This window comes from Manis javanica, chromosome 2 (assembly GCF_040802235.1).
Source record: "Manis javanica isolate MJ-LG chromosome 2, MJ_LKY, whole genome shotgun sequence".
Classification (NCBI taxonomy): Eukaryota; Metazoa; Chordata; class Mammalia; order Pholidota; family Manidae; genus Manis; species Manis javanica.
Window position 1 is genome coordinate 71,875,423 of NC_133157.1, and position 25,692 is coordinate 71,901,114.

At 37.5% G+C, this 25,692-nt stretch overlaps 1 protein-coding gene across 1 annotated transcript in view; it reads right to left on the reverse strand.

Moving 5' to 3' along the window:
- The window catches only part of TRPM6 (transient receptor potential cation channel subfamily M member 6), a 172,459-nt gene extending 157,650 nt beyond the window's left edge, over positions 1-14,809 (reverse strand). The window contains exon 1 of the mRNA XM_073228659.1: positions 14,569-14,809. Coding sequence (XP_073084760.1) covers positions 14,569-14,577 — 9 coding nt within the window. The 5' untranslated portion in view covers positions 14,578-14,809. The remainder of the gene's footprint in view (positions 1-14,568) is intronic.
- Positions 14,810-25,692: the final 10,883 nt, after the last annotated feature.

Sequence of the window (25,692 nt, forward strand, 5' to 3'; positions counted from 1 at the left end):
AGAATCTCCAGACAGTGTATATAACAGCTGAATAAGAGAGCTAAGTTAGGCAGTAAGATACTAAAGAAGCTAACCTTGAACCTTTGGTAACCATGAATCTAAAACCTGCAATGGCAATAAGTACATATCTCTCAACAGTCACCCTAAATGTAAATGGACTTAATGCACCAATCAAAAGACACAGAGTAATAGAATGTATAAAAAAGCAAGACCCATCTATATGCTGCTTACAAGAAACTCACCTTAAACCCAAGCATAGACTAAAAGTCAAGGGATGGAAAAACATATTTTAGGCAAACAACAGTGAGAAGAAAGCAGGGGTTGCAGTACTAATACCAGACAAAATAGACTTCAAAACAAAGAAAGTAACAAGAGATAAAGAAGGATACTACATAATGATAAAGGGCTCAGTCCAACAAGAGGACATAACCATTCTAAATATATATGCACCCAATACAGGAGCACCAGCATATGTGAAGCACATACTAACAGAACTAAAGAGGGAAATAGACTGCAATGCATTCATTTTAGGAGACTTCAACACACCACTCACCCCAAAGGATAGATCCACCGGGCAGAAAATAAGTAAGGACACACAGGCACTGAACAACACCCTAGAACAGATGGACCTAATAGACATCTATAGAACTCCACATCCAAAAGCAATAGGATATACATTCTTCTCAAGTGCACATGGAACATTCTCCAGAATAGACCACATACTAGCTCACAAAAAGAGCCTCAGTAAACTCCAAAATATTGAAATTCTACCAACCAATTTTACAGACCACAAAGGTATAAAAGTAGAAATAAATTCTACAAAGAAAACAAAAAGGCTCACAAAAACATGGAGGCTTCACAACATGCTACTAAATAATCAATGGATCAATGAACAAATCAAAATAGAGATCAAGGAATATATAGAAACAAATGACAGCAACAACACTAAGCCCCAACTTCTGTGGGACGCAGCGAAAGCAGTCTTAAGAGGAAAGTATATAGCAATCCAGGCACACTTGAAGAAGGAAGAACAATCCCAAATGAATAGTCTAACATCACAATTATCAAAACTGGAAAAAGAAGAACAAATGAGGCATAAAGTCAGCAGAAGGAGGGACATAATAAAGATCAGAGAAGAAATAAACAAAATTGAGAAGAATAAAACAATAGCAAAAAACAACGAAACCAGGAGCTGGTTCTTCAAGAAAATAAACAAAATAGATAAGCCTCCAGCCAAACTTATTAAGAGAAAAAGAGAATCAACACAAATCAGCATAATCAGAAATGAGAATGAAAAAATCACAACAGACTCCACAGAAATACAAAGAATTCTTAAAGACTACTATGAAAACCTATATGCTAACAAGCTGGAAAACCTAGAAGAAATGGACAACTTCCTAGAAAAATACAACCTCCCAAGACTGACCAACGAAGAAACACAAAAGTTAAACAAACCAATTATGAGCAAAGAAATTGAAGCGGTAATCAAAAAACTACCCAAGAACAAAACCCCCGGGCTGGATGGATTTACCTCGGAATTTTATCAGACACACAGAGAAGACATAATACCCATTCTCCTTAAAGTTTTCAAAAAAATAGAAGCGGAGGGGATACTCCCAAACTCATTCTATGAAGCTAACATCACCCTAATACCAAAACCAGGCAAAGACCCCACCAAAAAAGAAAACCACAGACCAATACCCCTGATGAACATAGATGCAAAAATACTCAACAAAATATTAGCAAACTGAATTCAAAAATACATCAAAAGGATCATACACCATGACCAAGTGGGATTCATCCCAGGGATGCAAGGATGGTACAACATTCGAAAGTCCATCAACATCAACCACCACATCAATAAAAAGAAAGACAAAAACCACATGATCGTCTCCATAGATGCTGAAAAAGCATTCAACAAAGTTCAACATCCATTCATGATAAAAACTCTCAGCAAAATGGGAATAGAGGGCAAGTACCTCAACATAATAAAGGCCATGTACAATAAACCCACAGCCAACATCATACTGAACAGCTAGAAGCTGAAAGCTTTTCCTCTGAGATCAGGAACTAGACAGGGATGCCCACTCTCCCCACTGTTATTTAACATAATACTGGAGGTCCCAGCCACAGCAATTAGACAAAACAAAGAAATACAAGGAATCCAGATTGGTAAAGAAGAAGTTAAACTGTCACTATTTGCAGATGACATGATACTATACATAAAAAACCCTAAAGACTCCACCCCAAAACTACTAGAACTGATATCGGAATACAGCAAAGTTGCAGGATACAAAATCAACACACAGAAATCTGTGGCTTTCCTATACACTAACAATGAACCAACAGAAAGAGAAATCAGGAAAACAACTCCATTCACAATTGCATCAAAGAAAATAAAATACCTAGGAATAAACTGAACCAAAGAAGTGAAAAACTTATACTCTGAAAAGTACAAGTCACTCTTAAAAGAAATTAAAGGGGACACTAACAGACGGAAACTCATCCCATGCTCGTGGCTAGGCAGAATTAATATCGTCAAAATGGCCATCCTGCCCAAAGCAATATACAGATTTGTTGCAATCCTTATGAAACTACCAGCAACATTCTTCAATGAACTGGAACAAATAATTCAAAATTTCATATGGAAACACCAAAGACCCTGAATAGCCAAAGCAATCCTGAGAAAGAAGAATAAAGTAGGGGGGATCTCACTCCCCAACTTCAAGCTCTACTATAAAGCCATAGTAATCAAGACAATTTGGTACTGCCACAAGAACAGAGCCACAGACCAGTGGAACAGACTAGAGAATCCAGACATTAACCCAGACATATATGGTCAATTAATATTTGATAAAGGAGCCATGGACATACAATGGCGAAATGACAGTCTCTTCAACAGATGGTTCTGGCAAAACTGGACAGCTACATGTAGGACAATGAAACTGGACCATTGTCTAACCCCATATACAAAAGTGCACTCAAAATGGATCAAAGATCTGAATGTAAGTCATGAAACCATTAAATTCTTGGAAAAAACATAGGGAAAAACCTCTTAGACATAAACATGAGTGACCTCTTCTTGAACATATCTCCCCGGGCAAGGAAAACAACAGCAAAAATGAACAAGTGGGACTATATTAAACTGAAAATCTTCTGTACAGCAAAAGACACCATCAATAGAACAAAAAGGAACCCTACAGTATGGGAGAATATATTTGAAAATGACAGATCCGATAAAGGCTTGACATCCATAATATGTAAAGAGCTCACACGCCTCAACAAACAAAAAACAAATAACCCAATTAAAAAATGGGCAGAGGAACTGAACAGACAGCTCTCTAAAAAAGAAATACAGATGGCCAACAGACACATGAAAAGATGCTCCACATCACTAATTATCAGAGAAATGCAAATTAAAACTACAATGAGGTATCACCTCACACCAGTAAGGATGGCTGCCATCCAAAAGACAAACAACAACAAATGTTGGTGAGGCTGTGGAGAAGGGGAACTCTCCTACAGTGCTGGTGGGAATGTAAATTAGTTCAACCATTGTGGAAAGCAGTATGGAGGTACATCAAAATGCTCAAAAAAGACCTACCATTTGACCCAGGAATTCCACTCCTAGGAATTTACCCTAAGAACGCAGCAATCAAGTTTGAGAAAGACAGATGCACCCCTATGTTTATCGCAGCACTATTTACAATAGCCAAGAATTGGAAGCAACCTCAATGTCCATCGATAGATGAATGGATAAAGAAGATGTGGTACATATACACAATGGAATACTACTCAGCCATAAGAAGTGGAAAAATCCAACAATTTGCAGCAACATGGATGGAGCTGGAGAGTATTATGCTCAGTGAAATAAGCCAAGGGGAGAAAGAGAAATACCAAATGATTTCACTCATCTGAGGAGTATAAGAACAAAGGAAAAACTGAAGGAACAAAACAGCAGCAGAATTACAGAACCCAAAAATGGACTAATAGGTACCAAAGGGAAAGGAACTGGGGAGGATGTGTGGGCAGGGAGGGATAAGGGGGGGGGAGTAGAAGGGGGTATTAAGATTAGCATGCATGGTGGGGGAGGGAGAAAGGGGAGGGTGGGCTGCACAACACAGAGAGGACAAGTAGTGATTCTACAACATTTTGCTAAGCTGATGGACAGTAACCATAATGTGGTTGTTAGGGGGGACCTGATAGAAGGGAGAGCATAGTAAACATAGTATTCTTCATGTAAGTGTAGATTAAAGATTAAAAAAAAAAAAGAAAGAAAGAAAGAAAGAAAAGGGGGATTACTCCTTGATAGGATAAAACTATTGGTAAATCAAAGATCAATGCATGCTTTAAATATCCTTAATGTTGATCACTTAAAGGGTGTCAGATGATCAGCTATGGAGGTACTCTTTTCTGATAATATTCCTTTCTCTTAATAAAAAAAAAAAAAAGCAGTTCCTGTGTGCTGACCTCCAATGAGTTCTGCACAGTGGTATAGAGGGCATGTCAAAGTGTGGGCAAAGGGTCTGTTTGTTTCTATGCAGAAGATCAAGGCCTAGCGTGGATACCCAGAAAATGAACTAAGATACGATATGAGGAGGAGCTTCTGGCATCAGCACTCTCTGGAGAACTTGTGCCAGGGGATGATCATCAAAAAGCCTCCACAGGGATCTGGGCGATGCTGCAGTTGTGGCTGCATCCACCCCACCGTTTCCTGGACTTGCCATTGGAATGAGGAGGGAGATGTCTAGGCTGGCATGTGCATACAGTGAGACAACGAATTTGACCAGATCTGTACTGTTGGAACTCAACCAGGAGTTGGGAGGGGTGCAAGTTGTAGCACTCCAAAATCTTACAACTATAGACTATCTACAGTTAAAAGAACATATGGGATGTGAACAGATCCCAGAAATGGGTTGCTTTAATTTGTCTGATTTCTCTCAGACTGTTCAAGTACAGTTGGACAATATCCATCATATCATAGACAAATTTTCACAAATGCCTAGGGTGCCTAAATGGTTTTCTTGGCTTCACTGGAGATGGATGGTAATTATAGATTTGCTTTGTTTATGTCACCGTATTCCTATTATGTTAATACGTGTGTGTAAATTAGTTAGTAGTTTAAAACCTATACATGCTTAAGGTACTCTACAAGAAGATATGTCAAAGAAATAATCAATCCTCCCATGTTTTCTTCCATATGCTACCTCTATAGCTTTTCTTCTTCCTTCCTAATTACAACCCTTAAGTAGAATTCGTGCCTCATATCAAATTTACCGAGTATCATAATTCCTCCAGGTGGTAAAGATACCTCAAGACAAGTGCTGGGCATAGAAGCCACAGGGCATAAATCTGCAAAGAAGTAAAAAGCTAACCTTTTCAAACAATATGGCTTCTCTCTCACTTACCAACTTTACATTTCCCTGTATGGCCCCGGAAGATGACTGGTTAGCCAGAGACGGGTAAGATTCCTCAAGGGAGGAACAACCTAAGACAGGCACAGTCTCAGGGGGGCCATCAGGTGAGAAATTGGGGATCAACAGAGGTGAGGCTCAGAACCTCACCCCCCTGCTTTGAGAGAAATCTTCTGCATCCGTGGATGTTTTGCTGCCCTTGTCTGGCTTGGATTAATACTTAGTCCATAGGCACACACCGATCATCTACATTTGCCCTCTTACAGCACTAAACTATGTGTTCTACCTTTATCTTGCATCTACCTACCACTTCAGCATTTTATTAAAAATAAAAATAATAATAATAATAAAGGGAGAAATGTGGGATCAACATATACATCAAGTATAAAAATCAAACGAATATTCATATTTGACCTGATTGTTTATAGTTCATAATGCTTGATCAAAACCGAAAGTTTCTGTGATGAATGCCCTTGTACTGTTCACCATGTAAGAACTTATTCACTATGTAAGAATTTGTTCACCATGTAAGAACTTGTTCGTTATGCTTCAGAAGATTGGAGACTGACGAGAATTAGGCTTGAGATGGATTAATGATTGTACATTGAGCATTGACCCCCCCATACTGTATTTTATTGTTGTTAACAACCATTTGATCAATAAATATGAGAGATGCCCTCTGAAACAAAAAAACAAAAAAAAACAAACACAAAACAAAAACAAAAACAAACAAACAAACAAAAAAAGAATTAGCAATTTCTCTAAGAAGACCCAGTTTATTTTATTCAGAATGGTCTTGAGAAAGACCATTGTCTGGGTGCCATGGGGGGTTTGGTTGGTCATTATATCTAGATCTTTTCCCATAGAGATAAAATATATTGTGAGTTCATAATTAAATTTCCAATTCAGGATTAAAGATTTTTATTCACTTCTTTTATATTAAATCTGGATTCTTTTCAATTGCATGAAGAATCCTGGTTTTAAAGAAGTAAAATTAAGTATCCATTAATTTTTCATTTGCTTTACCCCATATAGACATACAACAGCCTCAGAAAACAACTCCAATTCTACCACTGATCAGTATGATTTCTGAAAAGTTCAAAAAAATTTTGTACATGCTACTATAATTCTCTGCCTTTTTAAATGGTCGTACATTGTCAACATGCTCAGATCACGTAGCCACTATGTACTATACACTTTCCCTTTTTAAGTGTTCATTTAGTGTTAATTCTATAAGTAACCATACAATATATTTAATGCCAGAAGTTATATTCATAAATAAATAAAATTTATGTTTTATTTTATGATGATGCCTCACACATCATTTTGGTTATTAAGTTGTTCTTTAGTAGATTACTCAGGAAAAGCTCATGGAGAGTATTTGTATGTTGCTAATAGCTTATGCCCTTAATACTTGAAGGTCAGTTTTGTTGGATATAAAATCCTGAGCTCACATTTTCTTTCACAGAGTATCTGATGAAACATATTAATGTATTTTCTTCTAGTATAGATAACTGCTATAAAATATCTGATGATAATATGGTTTTCTTTCTCTTATATGTCAAATGGTACTTTTTCCCTAGATGACCGAAGGATTTTTTTTTCTTTAAAGTTCAGTAAGTTTATCAGAACATGTCTTGGTCATAGTTATTGTAGATCAGTGTTCTCAGATATTTAATGAGCTCTTTCAGAACATACTTCAATTTATTTTATTTTATTTCAGAAACTCTTTTTTAAGTCATGCTTCTTAGTATTTTTACTGTTTTCTTACTTATGTTTTCTTCATCAGGGACTCCTACGACCCATATGTCAGCTCATCTTTGCCTAGCTTCAATATTTTTGTTTTTTTGTCAAATTATTTTTCCACCTTCTTTTCTCCTCTCTCTCTCTGTCTCTCTCTCATATTCTTCTATTTCTGTTAAGGCATTATTTTCTGTTTTTATTTACTCTTTCCTGTCTTGTAGTTTAGGCATTCAACATTTAAAAATTTTATTCTAATTCTTTTTGAGTCCTGTTGACTCATTTCTGAATGTGTGTGTCTATTTCTGATTTATATTGTCTTTTCTTGCCTTGTGTCCTTTCTCTATTGCCTATTAGCTCGTTTTGAAATACAGTTTTGATCTCTATTTACTCATGTTTTCTGACATGCTTTCATTGTCTATAAGGATGTTATTCTGATCCTTAATCACTGTTTTCTTATACTAATTTCATGTGAGATTCAAATCCAATACTTTTCTGGTGCTCATTTTATGTAAAATTAATTTTTTCTGAGATTTTAGAAGGAAGAGAAGTTTAGGATAGTTTTTTTCTTCACAGATCTCTCTTTTACAGTTTTCATGTAGTGTACAGAAATGTGTGACCACTTTCTGAGATTTCCTGGCTCCACTCCCATCTCCCACTTTTATCCAGACCTTCTCTTTTCTCTTTGTTTTCCCCACTTGCTCAATTTTTATTTCACTCTCAGGAGTTTTTTTCATTGTTTGGGTTCTTCTGGAAATAGACTCTAGAGAATCCATTTCAAGAGTTCACCAGTCCCCTAATGCCTCACCACAAGGCTGCTGGCCCCTCTCTCTCACTGGTGCCACAGTTTTAGCTGCTCTTCTCCAATTAGCCCATCACACTTTTCAGTGAGTATCTGTTGGTTCCTTTGAGTTTCTCCTGTCCTCTGCCACCCTGTTGCTTCCCTTTTCTATCTCCCACATACATGGTAATAATACACACAGTCTGAGATTGTTGATGGGTTTCCTAGAACTAACTTGTCACTTAGTTTATGTTTATCCTGTTTGGTGTTGTCTGAGCTTCTGGATCTGTGGTTTGGTGTTGATGGTTAACTTGGGGAAATTCCTAGTCATCACTGCTTCAAATATTTCTGTATTCCTTTGTCTCTCCACCTTCCAGCATTCCCAGCACATGTATGTTACACAGTTCACTCTGCCTTCTTCATTCTTCTTTTCTCTATGCACTACTGTTTTAGAAGTTTTTAATGACACTTCTTCAAAGGAGAGTCTTGACTTTCAGTTTGTTTAGCTTTTTCTCTTGTGGTATTAGGAATGACAACTTCTAATCTCCTTACATGTCAGACTAGAAACTAAAGTCTATTTAGTTTTATTGCAAATGTTGTTCATGGCTTTTTTGTTTTTCCATATATTTTATATGTGAGGATTTGAAAGGATCAAGAAGCTATACAGGCACTGCTCTCTTTTCCAAATCAGAAATAACACTTAATAATAATAAAGTAGTAGATATTCAATACAAAGCAATTCAATGTTATGATTTAAGTTAATTTTCTTGGTTAAAAAAACCAATAAGCATTTAATTGTAAATTAACAAGAAAAATACAAGAATTCCCTTAGAAAAAAATGGGAAAATATTTATATACAGGCACCTTATAGAAAACACTTAAAAGGAACTGTAAGAAATAACAAGCAAGATTTTAAGACTCATTAATAAACTAAGTAACATCAATTAAAACAACAATGAAACACCAATTTTAACTCTGTTAGACTAGTAAAAATGAGTGAGCTGGGTAACACTAAGTGTTGGTAGGCTTATAGTTTACAGAAGCTCCATGCATTGCTTTGCAGGGCAAGGAGAGAATGTGTGCATTGACTAATGCCACCAATCTGCAGTGAAATCTTAGTCAAGTTAAATAGATGTATACTCCACGATCCAGCAATGCCTTTCCTGAGATATACCCCAAATAAATTCTCATATTAGGTCTATGAAGGAACAATACAAGGATGTTCATCATAGTTTGTAGTGAGAGGGGGTTGGAGTGATAGTGGCTTTCATCACTGGAGGTATAAATAGGTAAAATGTGGTGGGTTCACATCATGGAGCAATTAGAAACAGCAGGTCTATACCATAGCAATATGTATAGATCTCCTAATGCTTAGTGAAAAAAGCAAGAAACAGATTGATATCCATAACACATTACTGTATCTATAAATGTTTTAAATACATGTTAAAATAAAAAATACTCATTTTATAAAAACAAATACAAAAAGAGAATACACATTTACCACATTAGAACAGTTGCTGAGGGAATGATGGGGAATGACAATAGGAAATAAGGATAAAGAGGAATACATAAACAAATATTAAAAATGTACATATAACAAGAGCAAAATCCTACACAGACCAGTGGTGATAAAATGCCCTAAACTGAGAAGCAGATGAACTCATTCCTACACATTTGAATTTCTATTAATTAAAAAAAAATCCAAATATTTTCCTCAAAATGTACACTTTCTGAGAATGCCTCTAACCGCAAAGCACTCATTATTTTCCTTGTCCTTTTAGCATCTCCTCTAATTTTCCACTCTCTGACTTGCTTTTTTAGCAGTATTTCCAACTTCATAACTTTATTCATCTTGATTTAGTCAATAAGTATTCGAGAGTCTGCTTAACTATAAACTGTACATGAAGTATTGTTCTGGATACTAAGAGGGTATGGAAGAAACATCTTACGATCCTTGTTTCTGAAACATTCTAATGGTGGTTCTGCATTCTAATGGTGGGTGCAAAATTTAGCCCATGAAACGGTTCAAACCAGTTAAGGCAGCACTCATTCAGTGTCTAAACGTGTGAGGGGGACACGAACGTGTGGTGGATCCCTGAGGAGAGAGGTCAGTGAGGCTGAGGGCGGTGGGGAAATTCTTCCACAAGGCTCATCATTGCATCAGAGCGTATATCATGAGTGGCATAGATTAGAGGGAGGGGAAGCGCATTCCAAGGAGGGAACATATCTCTTCACAAGGCAGTTAAGACTGAATAAAGCACAATCAGAAGGCATAAAACCAAAGGATGGGAACTGCAGCAAGGAAGTAAGGGCAATAAGATTGAATCAGCAGAGAACAAATTATAGAGGATTTGAAGGCTCACCAAGGAATCTTGATCTTTCGTGTGGACAGCAAGAAGCTCCTGGAGGTTTCTGAGTCAGGAACAGAACAGATGCATCTATGTTCTGTATCATATCAAACCTCCCACCAGGTGCTGCTCAGGACCACGGTTCCTTTCTGTCCTGTCCCACTGAGGTGGACCTCATCCAAGGCGGGTCCATTCAACTCCTCTACAAACCTCCCTCTTTGCTGGGCTCTCCACCTGCAGTTCCTCTCCTTCCACATCTTCCGCTTCCTCAGCTTGGGCTAGGTGTGCCCTTGGTGTCCCATGCTTATCTCTACCACATTAACAGATTCATTAGTTCATTCATCAAATGCTTACTAACGTACTCAGGCCCTCTGCTTGGGGTGGAACCCACAGTGATGACCTAAAACAGAACCTATACTTACGTAATCTAAACAGAGAGGAAGGTTATCAAATTTTAGTATGTTATTCTTTACTGTGGAATTGATTGTACTTTCTCCATTGTTTTATCTGCCCAATAGGTCATAAGAACTTTGGAGATGCTCAGAAAATGTTAGTTGATTGAATGAATGTGTAGATTCTTGCAGAATTGTACTCATATAGCAACAAGAATTATCATCAGTCCTGAATTGATAATGATAATCTTATTTTCTCAGAACTGCTGATCACGTAAAAATATAAACTCTAGATCACAGGTCAGCAGTTTTTCTGTGAAATGCTAAGTAGCAAATATTTTAGGCTCTATAAGCCACATGGTGTCTGTCACAGCTACCCAGCTCTGCCATTATAGTACAAAAGCAGCCTTAGATGATATATAAATAAATGAACATGATGTGTTCCAATAAAACTTTATTTGTGAAGACAGGCAGTGGGCTGAATTTGGCCCCCAGGCCCTAGTTTGCCAGCCCACGCTGTAGCTGATGCCACTTGTGTCAATTTTTCAGTGCTGCCTTCATGCCTGGGACATACTCTGTTTTTTAGTCACATAGATTTAGTTGCTATACCCAACATCTGAGTTTACCTTTATGCCCAGTCTGGCATTTGCCTTTGTAGTGTTGTGAAAGAGGTACGTAGTTTGGAGCCCAATAAACTTGTTTTTCTGATTGGTTAATCTTTCAGCAAGTTAAATTTTTTTGAACCTCTATTTCCTCACTGTAAGAGATTTTTTTTGTTATCCTGATTATGATGATCAAGTGAGAACTGTATATTGAGAAGAGAACATGCCTAGCACACAGTAGACAGTCACAAATAAACCCCATCTTTGCTCAGTCATGTTCTTTTTTCCCTTAAATCACACTATCAAATCTCCTATATCTGAGACTCAGTTTCAGGTATGTTTAAAACTAATCTAAATCCTCCCTGGTATTTCTCATGGCCACTGATTCCCAAATGTGGTTTTAACACAATTTACCTGGGAGCCCAAATTATTGATGCTTAGGTCCCAACACTAGATATTCTGATATGACTGTTATAAAGAATGCCCTATGCATCAGAATTATCTCCAGATAATTTCAGTGTGGTACAAATTTGAGAGACATTGCTCCAGACTAGGACTCTGGCTTCAGTCAATTTAGGTAGCCCTCTCCTCCCATCTTTCCATCTGCCTCCTCTTTAACAGTTAGTATCACATGCACACCCTTATAGGCTAGAGTTGATTGGGTCTTACAACTGGAACTTACTCATATTTGGACCTATTTATGTTAGGAGAGTGGAAAGGAAAAGAATAAAATGATCACTTGCCTTTGCATTTGACATTTATTGTTTAATTAACAGGCATCCATTCCCCTTTCTATAGCAACAGCCTTGATTTTTATTGAGGCTTTACCCCTGATCCAAGCAGGTCATAAATCTATCCAGGAACTTTCCTGGCTACAGTTCTTACTGGTCTACTCTGACTGTCATGATTAATTTAATTTTCTAGGACTATCGAAACAAAGACCTTTTTTTCTGCTGGATTGAAATCTGAAAGAATATGGTTCCTGGAGTTTCAGGCAGCCATTTCACAACCTCAGGGAGAAAAAGCCTGTCCAAGAACAGAATAAGAGAGAGACAGACAGACAAAAAGAGAGGAATCATTCTAAGACACAGTGTCTGGCTATTTCTCAAGTTGTACCATTAAGCTGCTATATGAGCCAACAAATTCCCTCATGCTCTGCTTCTGCCAGTTTTTGTTGGATGTTCTGTCACTGGTAACCAAAATACCACCAAACTGATACAGCCTCCTACCATCTCCCTTGAAACCAAATCTAGTCACCCATATATGCAGAGATTATGTGCCAGAGTCAAGTCCCAATCATTCATTCAACAACCATGTACTGAGTGCCAGCACGTACAATGCTTGGCCTAGGAGGAGGGATTACAGTAGTACGCCATCATTAAGAACTGCACACGTGTTTGTGGAAAGAATATCCAGCACCAAAACCATCCCCCCCTACTGTGTATGAGGCGCTGTGCTAGGTACAGAGGACAGAAAGTATCCTAAGACAGGGTCTGTATTCTCCAGGGTTTGCCCCCCAACTGGAAGATGGCATGCACATAAAAGGACAAGGAGCAATCTGATTAGATGCATGGATTCCTGAGGATAGACACCAAACCCAGAGTAAGAAGGGGAGGCAAAAATCTAAGGTGAGCATAGGCGCCATAGCATTTTCATTTTCCTTTGAACCAAAATTAGCTTGAGAAGGGGGGGAAAGTGTTGTATGTAAAAAGTGGAAAAGAAGAAGAGGTAACATGAGGGGAAGAGGGATCAGAGGCTTTGAAAGGTATTCTAAATCATTTTTCAATTTAAAAAAATAAGGTATTTTGTGAATTTTATCTGCTTACAAATTAACCATGCTAATATTTTAAAATTTAAATATTACAGAAATCTCTGTATTCATTCATTCAACACTATTTACTGCATGCCTATTATGTGCCAGACATTATTATATACGCTGAGGTTTTAGCCGTAAATACATTTTAGCCTTACCAATTACATTCTATTGACTACTATAAAAATAAAGATTGGGAAAAAAAGAAAAAAAAAGCTTTCTCATTCAACCCCCAAAATTGGCCACTGTAAAGGGTTTGGTGAATGATTTTGTAAATATCGATATTGGTATGTGTTTATTTTTATGAGAATATATTATACTTACTATTTTTTTTAACTTAGCAATAAAATTTGGGCAGATCTGATGTTAATAAATGTAGAATCCTCTCATTATTTTTTATAGGTTGTGTAGTATTCAATTGTTTAACCACTATCCTGGTCATTCACATTTGGTGATTTCCAGATTTTCACAGGGATGGGCAATGTTGTTATAAAAAATGTGTCATCTCAATAATTTTTCAAAAACTCAGAATAAAGTGTTCATTAAAGTTCTCAGAAATGGAATGGTTTCTGATCACAGTGGGAAAGATGTGAATTAAATTATTTTCCAGAAGAGACCCTATGTTATACTACTTTTTTGATTTATTACTGATGTATGGATACTTAAGATTTTATACAAGTGACTAGAAAGTATCTTCCAAAGCCCATTAATGTAAGTGCAGACTAAGAAACAGATAAATAATCAATAGCTATTTCTATAAAATCTTTATGTTCTAAGGACTATTCTAGGCCTCAAAGAAATCTTTTTTCTTGAAATAAATAAATGATCACCACAATAGAAATGGGCAAGAAAAGAGTCAGTATACTCTTCTAATGAAAGTCCTTGTAGTATACCCAAATATCACTTTCTTTTCCAGGAAAGATAATAATTAAAATATTGAAAAGGTTTCATTTATAAAACTATTGTAACTATTTCAAATAGATTTTACAAAACAATAAAAACCCATCTGCTGAATAGAAACACACAGACATAAAGTGATATTTCTGTTGGAACTAGAATTGTTTGACATTTGAAGTCTGCCTCTAGATGTTTTGTTCAGTCCCTACTTTGGCTCTTTTCAATAATAAAGATTATTTAGGTTTTTTCATTCCCAGAAAATTGTTTCCAGTCTATTTACTGAGCAGTCCAACATTCCATCAATGCAGAAAGACATTTCAGAAACAGTTCAATTTACCAAACAAGCTGTTTAATTAATAAAAAAAATTTTTTTCAAGAGTAAACTGAAGTAATTTTGTTTGGCGTGCATGCTCAATTGTGTCTTAATTTCTTGTTTAGCCTGTGATCATTTAACGATCATCAAGCAAATCTAAATGGTTAACTGTAATTGCAAGATTATGCCTTTTGCATTTTATGGTGTAGCACAAATCTAGCACAAGAGAAAATAAACACAAGAGCAACAAAAAGGTTCATTCACTTACCCTCTTCATAACCACAGCCAGAGCAAACTTCACTCAGCCTTCGGCCATTGAATTTTATCCTGAAGTTTCCATCTACCACACAATCAGATAAACTCCAGCTTATGGGAGCAACTAATGGAAACAGTGCCGTAAAAAGAATTGCTGAACAAATTTCCATGTGCTTAAACTGAAAGGAAGAAATTACAACGTGAACTGAGTAAAAAGTTTTTAGCTGTTTTTAAACCAGAGGGGTTGATTTCACTTTTAGCAGGAACTTGTGACTAAGATTGCTTGGCTGGGAAATGATTAACACTCGTGTCGTCGTCATCTGCTTGAGCTCTCTCCAGCTGTGGAAAATCGGCTGAAGGAGCCTTATCAATCCAGGGCTTGTGTGCTGTGAATACACTGTGCTCCTGGGTGAGCAATTTAGTGAGCTGAGAGTGACTAGTGTTAGGTTATTTTAAATAAAAAGGTATTTAGAACGTTTGCCAATTTCGTTAGTGGTTCTTTTTACTGAACTGTAAAAAGCTGTATATAAAAATCATTCCTGTGCCCCACTCTGAAAAAGAGATCATCACTAAGATCCTTTTTCTTAAAACTCCAAAGTTTTATAAGTAACATTAGCAGGAGCTCCAGGTTCTCTCGGCCTTGTTCTTTTCCCAACCATGCTTGAGTCTAAACCCTTCAGTGCCCTTTTGAACGGCCTGTTCTCACTCTTCTGGAAACCAGGGACATGGAAAAATGGGGAAGAACTAATTAATAAGTGTACGTAATTTGCAGGCACAGAAAAGTCATCAAAGGGTTATTTTTCTTTTTTAAATGATTGTTATGAAGAGCAACTACTACATGATCAGTCCTTCATAAATGCTTCTAGAAGGAATTACCAAAAGAAAAGAAAAATCTCACCCAGATATGAGAAAGAAATGTTAGAGATTTATTTAGATAAACTTCTGTGCAGTATCTTGTGAAGGGGAGCCTGAGATGATAATGCGTGGCCGCAGCCTCTCTTAGGTGGAGCTCCACTCCACCAGCAGGGTAAAGCAGACTGTGCATTTCCCATCAAATGGCTGGATTTCAAATATAGTGCTGAATAACGAGCTTAAGAGCTAGTTGTCCGTTGTGTTTATTATGCTATAAACTTCACTTTCCTCATAGCCCTTAGATTGCTGATTTAGAAGTAGATGGATGACTCAGAGTTCTTATCACCTTTCCTGAGGTATTTTTCCACGAATTGCTAAGTTGATTTTAGGAATTCGGTTGCATCACTGCACCTCACCCACAACAACATCACCAAGGAAAGCAAGTTTGAACTGTAAAATAATTTCAAATAAATTCAACTAGTTCCTCCCTCTGTGCCCCCCCACACTGCTTTGTCCCTAAAATTGAACATTCTCTAAATAAACTTCAAATATTGTTTGTGTGCTTAAAATGGCAAGCACTTTGCAGTCTTAACTACTATACTCTTCCTTCCTTTTGTTGGGCTATGACAAATTGCTAGGGAGTTGGATAAAAATGCCACACGCACACACATTTTAAGTCACTTTTGTTGTTTTACATGCCTGGCATGTAGTATGCACTGAGAAATGATTATTCAGTTGTCCAAAGGGATGATGTCCACAAACATGAAAAAAGTAAAAAACTCCAAAATCTTCCAGAAGTGAGGTTCTTAACTAAATTTTAAGGGAACCAGTGGTTCTCTGAACACCCTGAATTGTATGTAAAATTTACAATTGTGTGCCTTGAATGGGTCAATGATACACGCAGAAAAGAGCAGGAACTATTATCCCAAAGAAGTATTAAAAATATGTAGTCTCAAAAAAAACGTAGTCTCCAGGCTGGTCTTGTTAAGTAAACTCTAGAGTTGGACTGGAACCTTCAGGGTAGGATTATGTTATCTCCACAATATAGCAAAGCCCAATATTAATTATTTTTCGTGACATGCAGTGTCATAACCTCTGTTTTTTATTACAAATATTCAAGGTTACTATCATTATAGCATAATAAATACACATGGACAGACGATCATGGTTCATGTTCAACTGAGTCAGTGTTGGTTAACGATAGCCATCCTTGTGGTGTTGCCAGGTAATTAGACATAAATGATAAGAAAATGCAAGTGCCTTAAAACAGCATTATGTTTACATGATCAAATCAAGTATCTCTCTTCATGTCTTAAGTCGTTAATAGCTGCACTAAACTCACTGACAGCATTAGCTACCTCAGTCCCACTTGGTATGACTTCATCCTCACCCAGACCAGAGAAATCCCAATGAAATGAACTCCGCATATCTGGCATTTGGATAGAGAGGAGGAACCCCACCTAGGTTCAAAAAGAAACAGGGAAGGCAGAAGCCCAGGACAGGGAACGAAGGCTAAGAGCTGGCAAATGAACTCAAGCAGGGAATGTCTCAGGCTGGAAAAAACAGACTGCTCCATCTGCCCCCACAGCAGAGGGACAACCCACAGATCACTGTGGTAACTGGTGTCTGCAGGAGGGAAGGGACTGTTCCTCCTCCTTCTGTATCTACCATCCCTTTCTAGAAGAGTCCATCAGGTTTATCAGCTTTAGCCCTACCCCCAAACTCCTTCCACAGGAGGGAAAGCAAGGAACACTACTCCCCAACAAATGCTTTGGAGAAAGTACACGTGAGGAACCTAACTACCATCATTTATGTAGCACCTAACCCTGGGTGCTTGCTTTACATTCATTTTCTTATTTATTCCTCACAATTCTATAGGATAGGTACTGTAATATTCCCATTTAACAGAACAAATATTCTCATGCTCAAAGTAGTGCAAATTGGAAAGAATTATGCCAGAACTCTCTAGTTTTCATTACAATGTCTTATCTATAATTTTTGTTCATTCTCATTATGTGAAGGCCTTTATTTCTTCATTTCTGAACCACTAGATTTTTTGCCTACCTGGTCTCTCATGCTCCAGAGTCCACGTCCAATTCATTCTGCATAGTGTGTGCATGCAGTTATTGTATTAGTGCACACACTAACATATTAGTGCACGCACACACACACACACACACACACACACACACAAACACAGCCCTCAAGTGGAAGGTGAGATTGTCTAAGGGTCCTACCATTGCATGGAGTTGGAGCAGACAACAACAGAATATTTTTTGGATTTATAAGATAAAGTAGAATTGTGAACATATTAATGTTCATGCTTCTTTCTTCCAGATTTTTTTAAGGAAGATGTATTTCAACATACTTAATCTTTAAAAGCCATTGAATAGAACATTGTCAATAATTACTTAGAGTAAGTAAAATCTATTATGACTATGATTCTGATAGAGTATAACACATCAGTGACATTTCTAAATGCAAAGTCGGCTCTTTAAGCCATCTTTTCAGTTGGCATCACTGAGTAACATTTGGCCCAATGAAGCTACAATTCTTGGTCAAATTGATGGTCATTTGCTCAGGACAGATTATTTCATAGAACAATTAGTATTCCATAAAAATGGAGTTATGATTGGAGTAATACTTGATAAGCAGCAAAAATGAGCTAAAAAATAAAAAAAAAAATCTTACACTAAGTGACCAGCAATTAAAATAATAAAAATAAGATCCATAGTAAAATTGTGCACAGGTCAGAGAAAATGCGTCAAAGAAAATTCTAATAAAATTTTGATCTCAGAATGTTCAAATAGGAATATATCATGTCTCATGTTTGGCTTTCACTTAGACCTTTGCAAATCCTAGAACTGTGCATTTATCTATGGTGTGATGAGTTGATGTAAAGGGTTACAAAAAAAAACCTAATATGAATCATACACATAAAACTGTGCAGGGGATTAAAGATGGCAGCGTGAGAGGAGAGACAGTAGCTTCCTCCTAAAACTGGATACAATTAGAAAATTTAATTGGTGCAACTAATCCTGAGAGAGCAACAGGAAAGAGGACAGCATCAGACTGCACACACCTGGAGAAAAGAGCAGATCTCAGCGCACGGGGTAACATACCAGAGCTGTGGCTCAGTGGGACCCGAGCCCCTCCCCCACACCAGCTCACCGACAGGAGGAAGAAAAATGGAGCAGGGAGGGAGTGGAAGGGTTGGGAGTGCTGAATACCTAGCTCCGGAGATTTGCTCTGGGAGCACAAACCTACATTTCATGGAGCTTTCATGAGACTCGCATGATTACAGGGTTACATGCAATATATGTACACAGGATACACATTCTTCTCAAGTGCACATTGAACATTCTCCAGAATAGACTACATACTAGCCCACAAAAAGAGCCTCAGTAAATTCAAAAAGACTGAAATCCTACGAACCAATTTTTCAGACCACAAAGGTATAAAACTAGAAATAAATTGTACCAAGAAAGCAAAAAGGCTCACAAACACATGGAGGTTTAACAACATGCTTCTAAACAGTCAATGGATCAATGACCAAATTAAAATGGAGATCAAGCAATATATGGAAATAAATGACAACAACAACACAAAGCCCCAACCTCTGTGGGATGCAGCAAAAGAAGTTTTAAGAGGAAAGTATATAGCAATCCAGGCATATTTAAAGAAGGAAGAACAAACCCTAATGAAGAGTCTAATGTCACAATTATCAAAATTGGAGAAAGAAGAACAAATGAGGCCAAAAGTCAGCAGAAGGAGGGACATAATAAACATCAGAGAAGAAATAAATAAAATTGAGAAGAATGAAACAATAGCAAAAATCAATGAAACCAACAGCTGGTTCTTCGAGAAAATAAACAAAATAGATAAGCCTCTAGCCAGACTTATTAAGAGGAAAAGAGAGTCAACACAAATCAACAGAATCAGAAACAAGAAAGGAAAAATCATGACGGACCCCACAGAAATACAAAGAATTACTAGAGAGTACTATGAAAACCTATATGCTAACAAGCTGGGAAACCTAGGAGAAATGGACAACTTCCTAGAAAAATACAACCTTCCAAGACTGACCCAGAAAGAAACAGAAAATCTAAACAGACCAATTACCAGCAATGAAATTGAACCGGTAATCAAAAAACTACCAAAGAACAAAACCCACAGGCCAGATGGATTCACCTCGGAATTTTATCAGACATACAGGGAAGACATAATACCCATTCTCCTTAAAGTATTCCAAAAAAAAAAAAAAGAGGAGGGAATACTCCCAAACTCATTCTATGAAGCCAACATCACCCTAATACCAAAACCAGGCAAAGACCCTACCAAAAAAGAAAACTACAGACCAATATTCCTGATGAATTGTAGATGCAAAAATACTCAATAAAATATTAGCAAACAGAATTCAACAGTATATCAAAAGGATCATACACCATGACCAAGTGGGATTCATCCCAGGGATGCAAGGATGGTACAACATTTGAAAATCCATCAACATCATCCACCACATCAACAAAAAGAAAGACAAAAACCACATGATCATCTCCATAGATGCTGAAAAAGCATTCGACAAAATTCAACATCCATTCATGATAAAAACTCTCAGCAAAATGGGAATAGAGGGCAAGTACCTCAACATAATAAAGGCCATATATGATAAACCCACAGCCAACATCATACTGAACAGCTAGAAGCTGAAAGCTTTTCCTCTGAGATCAGGAACAAGACAGTGATGCCCACTCTCCCCACTGTTATTTAACATAGTACTGGAGGTCCCAGCCACAGCAATTAGACAAAACAAAGAAATACAAGGAATCCAGATTTGTAAAGAAGAAGTTAAACTATCACTATTTGCAGATGACATGATACTGTACATAGAAAACCTAAAGACTCCACTCCTAAACTACTAGAACTGATATCAGAATACAGTAAAGTTGTAGGATACAAAATTAACACACAGAAATTTGTGGCGTTCCTATACACTAACGAGCCAATAGAAAGAGAAATCAGGAAAACAATTCCATTCACAATTGCATCAAAAAGAATAAAATACCTAGGAATAAACCTAACCAAAGAAGTGAAAGACCTATACCCTGAAAACTATAAGACACTCTTAAGAGAAATTAAAGAGGACACTAACAAATGGAAACTCATCCCATGAACTTGGCTAGGAAGAATTAATATCGTCAAAATGGCCATCCTGCCCAAAGCAATATACAGATTTGATGCAATCCCTATCAAATTACCTACAACATTCTTCAATGAACTGGAACAAATAGTGCAAAAATTCATATGGAAACACCAAAGACCCCGAATAGCCAACGCAATCCTGAGAAAGAAGAATAAAGTAGGGGGGATCTCACTCCCCAAATTCAAGCTCTACTACAAAGCCACAGTAATGAAGACAATTTGGTACTGGCACAAGAACAGAGCCACAGACCAGTGGAACAGATTAGAGACTCCAGACATTAACCCTAACATATATGGTCAATTAATTTTCGATAAAGGAGCCATGGACATACAATGGGAAATGACAGTCTCTTCAACAGATGGTGCTGGCAAAACTGGACAGCTACATGTAAGAGAATGAAGCTGGATCACTGTCTAACCCCATACACAAAAGTAAATTCAAAATGGATCAAAGACCTGAATGTAAGTCATGAAACCATAAAATTCTTAGAAAAATACATAGGCAAAAATCTCTTGGACACAAATATGAGTGACTTCTTCATGAATATATCTCCCTGGGCAAGGAAAACAAAACCAAAAATGAACAAATGGGACTGTATCAAGCTGAAAAGCTTCTGTACAGCAAAGGACACCATCAATAGAATAAAAAGGTACCCTACAGTATGGGAGAATATATTCGTAAATGACAGATCTGATAAAGGCTTCACATCCAAAATATGTAAAGAGCTCACGCACCTCAACAAACAAAAAGCAAGTAATCCAATTAAAAAATGGGCAGAGGACCTGAATAGACAGTTCTCTAAAGAAGAAATTCAGATGGCCAACAGACATGTGAAAAGATGCTCCACATTGCTTGTCATCAGAGAAATGCAAATTAAAACCACAATGAGATATCACCTCACACCATAAGGATTGCCATCATCGAAAAGACAAACAACAACAAATGTTGGCAAAGTTGTGGGGAAAGGGGAACCCTCCTACACTGCTGCACTGCTGGTGGAAATCTAAATTAGTTCAACCATTGTGGAAAGCAATATGGAGGTTCCTCAAAATGTTCAAAATAGACTTACCATTTGACCCAGGAATTCCACTTCTAGGAATTTACCCTAAGGATGCAGCACTCCAGTTTGAAAAAGACAGATGCACCCCTATGTTTATCACAGCACTATTTACAATAGCCAAGAAATGGAAGCAACCTAAGTGTCCATCAGTAGATGAATGGATAAAGAAGGTGTGGTACATATATATAATGGAATATTATTCAGCCATAAGAAGAAACCAAATCCTACCCTTTGCAACAACATGGATGGAGCTAAAGGGTATTATGCTCAGTGAAATAAGCCAAGAGGAGAAAGAGAAATACCAAATGATTTCACTCATCTGTGGAGTATAAGAACAAAAGAAAAACTGAAGGAACAAAACAGCAGCAGAATCACAGAACCCAAAAATGGACTAACAGTTACCAAAGGGAAAGAGACTGGGGAGAATGGGAGGGTAGGAAGGGATAAGGGCAGGGAAGAAGAAAGGGGGTATTCTGATTAGCATGTATAATGTGGGGGGTGGGGGAAAGGGGAGGGCTTTGCAACACAGAGAAGACAAGTAGTGATTCTACAGCATCTTACTATGCTGATGGACAGTGACTCTAATGGCGTTTGTGGGGGGGACTCGGGGTAGGGGAGAGCCTAGTAAACATAATGTTCTTCATGTAATTGTAGATTAATGATAACAAAATAAAAAAACTGTGCAGTTGTCAACAAGTGCATTCTCTCAGATAATTACCTAATGGGGTTATTTTGTCTACCTTTCTAGTGGTTGGGACATCTCTAAAGGTGAGGATCATGATACCTGAGCAACATTTTCTCTGTAAGCCTTTGGCTTTCTTTCCTGAAAAATCATTCTTTGAAATACAACAATACCTTGATTTGACTTTGGCTAAAATTCACTTTGGATGTCTCCCAATCTCCATTACACATGGCCAAATAGAAACTCTCTCCCCATCCTTGGTTATAGAGATGGTACACTTTCTTCCAACTCTGATTGCCCTTTTTCTGTCTCCTACTCTTTCTATAGTTTTAATGAGGCAGTGGTCCTAGGTATGTGGCTATAGTCTTCTGTCCTCTCCCTTAACATCTCTAGTACTCCCATCGCTTCAATGGACACCTTCAGGAAAATAACCCCAAAATCTAGTGCTTCAGCTCCAAGTCTTCTCCAGCTTGATTTCTGACTACCTGCTGGACATTTGCAACCACAACTAAGTTCAGTTCAACAATACTAAACTTGCTTGTCCTTATTCTTACAATTCCCCTTCTTACTTTAATTATTCTAGCAATGGTCCAATTCTTCTCTCTTCCTAAGGTTTGAAACAATTGAAGGACAATTGAGTTACAAACAGAGAATTAGTTTTTTTTCAAGCACTGTGTTTTATTCAACTAAAGAATAATTAACAAGTATAATGTATGTATGTAAAGTGGACAAGATGATTTGATATACATATATATATTATAGGATGACTACAAAGATCAAAATAATGATTATACGTACCACCTCATATAGTTAACATCGGTAACTCTTTTTTTTGTAAGGTGAGAATGCTTAAGATTTACCCTCAACAACTTTCAAGTATACAATATCATATTCTTAACTATAGTCACCATGCTCTATATAGATTGTCATAATTTTCTAGCATGCAAATCTTAAATATTAGTGAAGAGCCAAGGGCTACTGGATATTCAAAAAAACATTTAATAGACAGGACAAAATAAGGAGAACATTTTTTCAAAAAATAAATCACTTCCATCCTTAAAGTGTTAGGAACATATTGCACCCATGAATAAGAAAGAATAGGGTTATTTTAAAGAGAATATTATGAGGGCAAACAAAAGCTCTTAAAAATTAAAAGTATGGTAACAGAAGTAAAAATCACAGTAGGATGCTTGGAAGATAAAGCCAGAAAAAAAAAATACCAAAGTAGGACTAAAAGACAATGATGTGAAAAAAAGGGACGGAAAAGTTAAGGAAATCTGTAGACCAGCCCAAGAAGTCTAAGATAAAGAAAAGGAAACACAGACAAAGATCTTATCAAAGAACAAGTTTTTCTATATTTTCTTGGAAGGAAGAGCTTAAATTTCCACACTGAGTGAGCCGATTGAGCACCCAACACAAATGATGAAAACAGTCACACTATTGTAAAATTCTAGAACAACATACAAATAAAAGCTACAAGCTTGCAAGAGAAAAGTATCATGAATAAACTGAAGAAATAGAAAAGCACTGGATATCTCATCAGGAAATTGGAAGACAATGGTTCAATGGTTTCAAATCTGTTAGGGAAAATTATTTCCTATCTAGAATAACAAATCAAGCTATACTATAAAATGTAAGGTTAAATAAAGATATTTTCAGGTGTTCAAGGTCCCAAATTTTTTTGCCCATGTTTCCCTTAAGCTATTGGAGGACTGGTTCCACAAAACAAAGGAGTAAACCAAGATGAGGAAAGTCTGTATTCAGGAAACAGAAAATCCAGTGTAAAGGAAGGTGAAGAGAACCCATAGGTAAGTGAGAGGAGAGGCAGGCCCAAGGAGTCACTAGGCAGAACTGAGCAGGCCTGGAGAAGGTAAAGAAAATTTCTCCAGTAAGATGTAAAGATAAACTTCCTAGATCATTTTGAAAATAATTCACATATTTGGGGGGGGTTGGGTTTAAAATGCTAGAAAATACATAGGAAACTGAGCAAGTGATAAAAAGCTATCAATTCTAGGACACAAATAATTACAGCATAGTGTATATTCCTTTTCTATGCAGGTAAGGAAAAATAATCATAGTATACTGTGAATAGCAGGTACATACTCATAATACTGAAATCCCTTGCTGTTGAGGGCTGAAAGTGATGTCACCCCAAAGTGACATCACCGGATCCAGGAACTGATAACACCAGAAGTGAGATCAGTCTGGAAGTGACATCAATATGAGCCTGTGTGTATAAGTTATGCTGAGAGAATAAACTGCATCACTTGTCCACCATCAGTGGGCAGTCAACCTCCTGATCTCAGCTGTGGTTTCTGTGTCTTTCTTGTATCTTTCTTTGCTTTTCCTATACCCCTCACCCACTCCACTCAGGTTCAGCTGGTTTGTGGAGTTGGTCTCCGCAGGTGGCGACTGAACAGGGACCTGAGTTCAGAGTGAAGGGGACCAGAGAAGAGTCAGGTATCACATAGATGGCAGGCAATATAAGTGAGGAGATTCCTGTAGGTGACATATGCCAATAAGGTACAGACTTAATAAAGTCCAGGGGATGGTAAGGGAGCATTAGAATCGGAAGTAAAACTTGGGATAGCAAGGGTCAAAGGACTGTTGAGTCGATGGTAAAAAGTTTGTATATATGCTTGAAGCTATAAATATGGGACAGTCTGGATCAAAAGACCAGTCACTCTTTGTACATATGCTTAAAGCTACATTTCATACCCATGGCAGCTATGTGTGCAGCCAGTAGTTAAAATCTTTTCTTGCTTTTGAGCAGACTTGGCAAGAAGTGGGGCTGCAGCTTAAACAGCACTTCACTATCCAAGGGTCTCGGGTCCCTGGGGGAATGTTTGCCCTGTGGAATTTAGTGTAAGAAAGCCTGGACTCCTCCCCTGCAGCCCCCACCCCACCCCCACGTTTGCCAGACAAGTCTCCTGAAAGGAATGTTGTGGCTAAACAACTTAAACAGGTGGTGACTAGCTATGAGATGCTTGTAAAATTCACAGCCTCAGAGAATGATGCATCTTTCCCTCCTGAATATGAGTAGAAACTGACCCAGAAGAAACAACAAGACTTTCAGATAAAATCTGGGTCATCACGGGGGGAGGATAATGATGACATGGATCTGCCTATGGACTCCAAGTCAGAGCTAGCTAACCTTGGAAAGCCTAAAATAACCTTTCCTTATCTCCCGATTCCTCCCTTTGCAAGTCTACCTCATGTTCTCTAGTAATTTGCAAACCAGGCAATTAATATAGCATGCAAGCCCAGCCATAAACTACATAGCAGAAGGCAGGATGGATTCCATCTTTAACTTACTCTTTAGCAAACAGACAATAGCTCA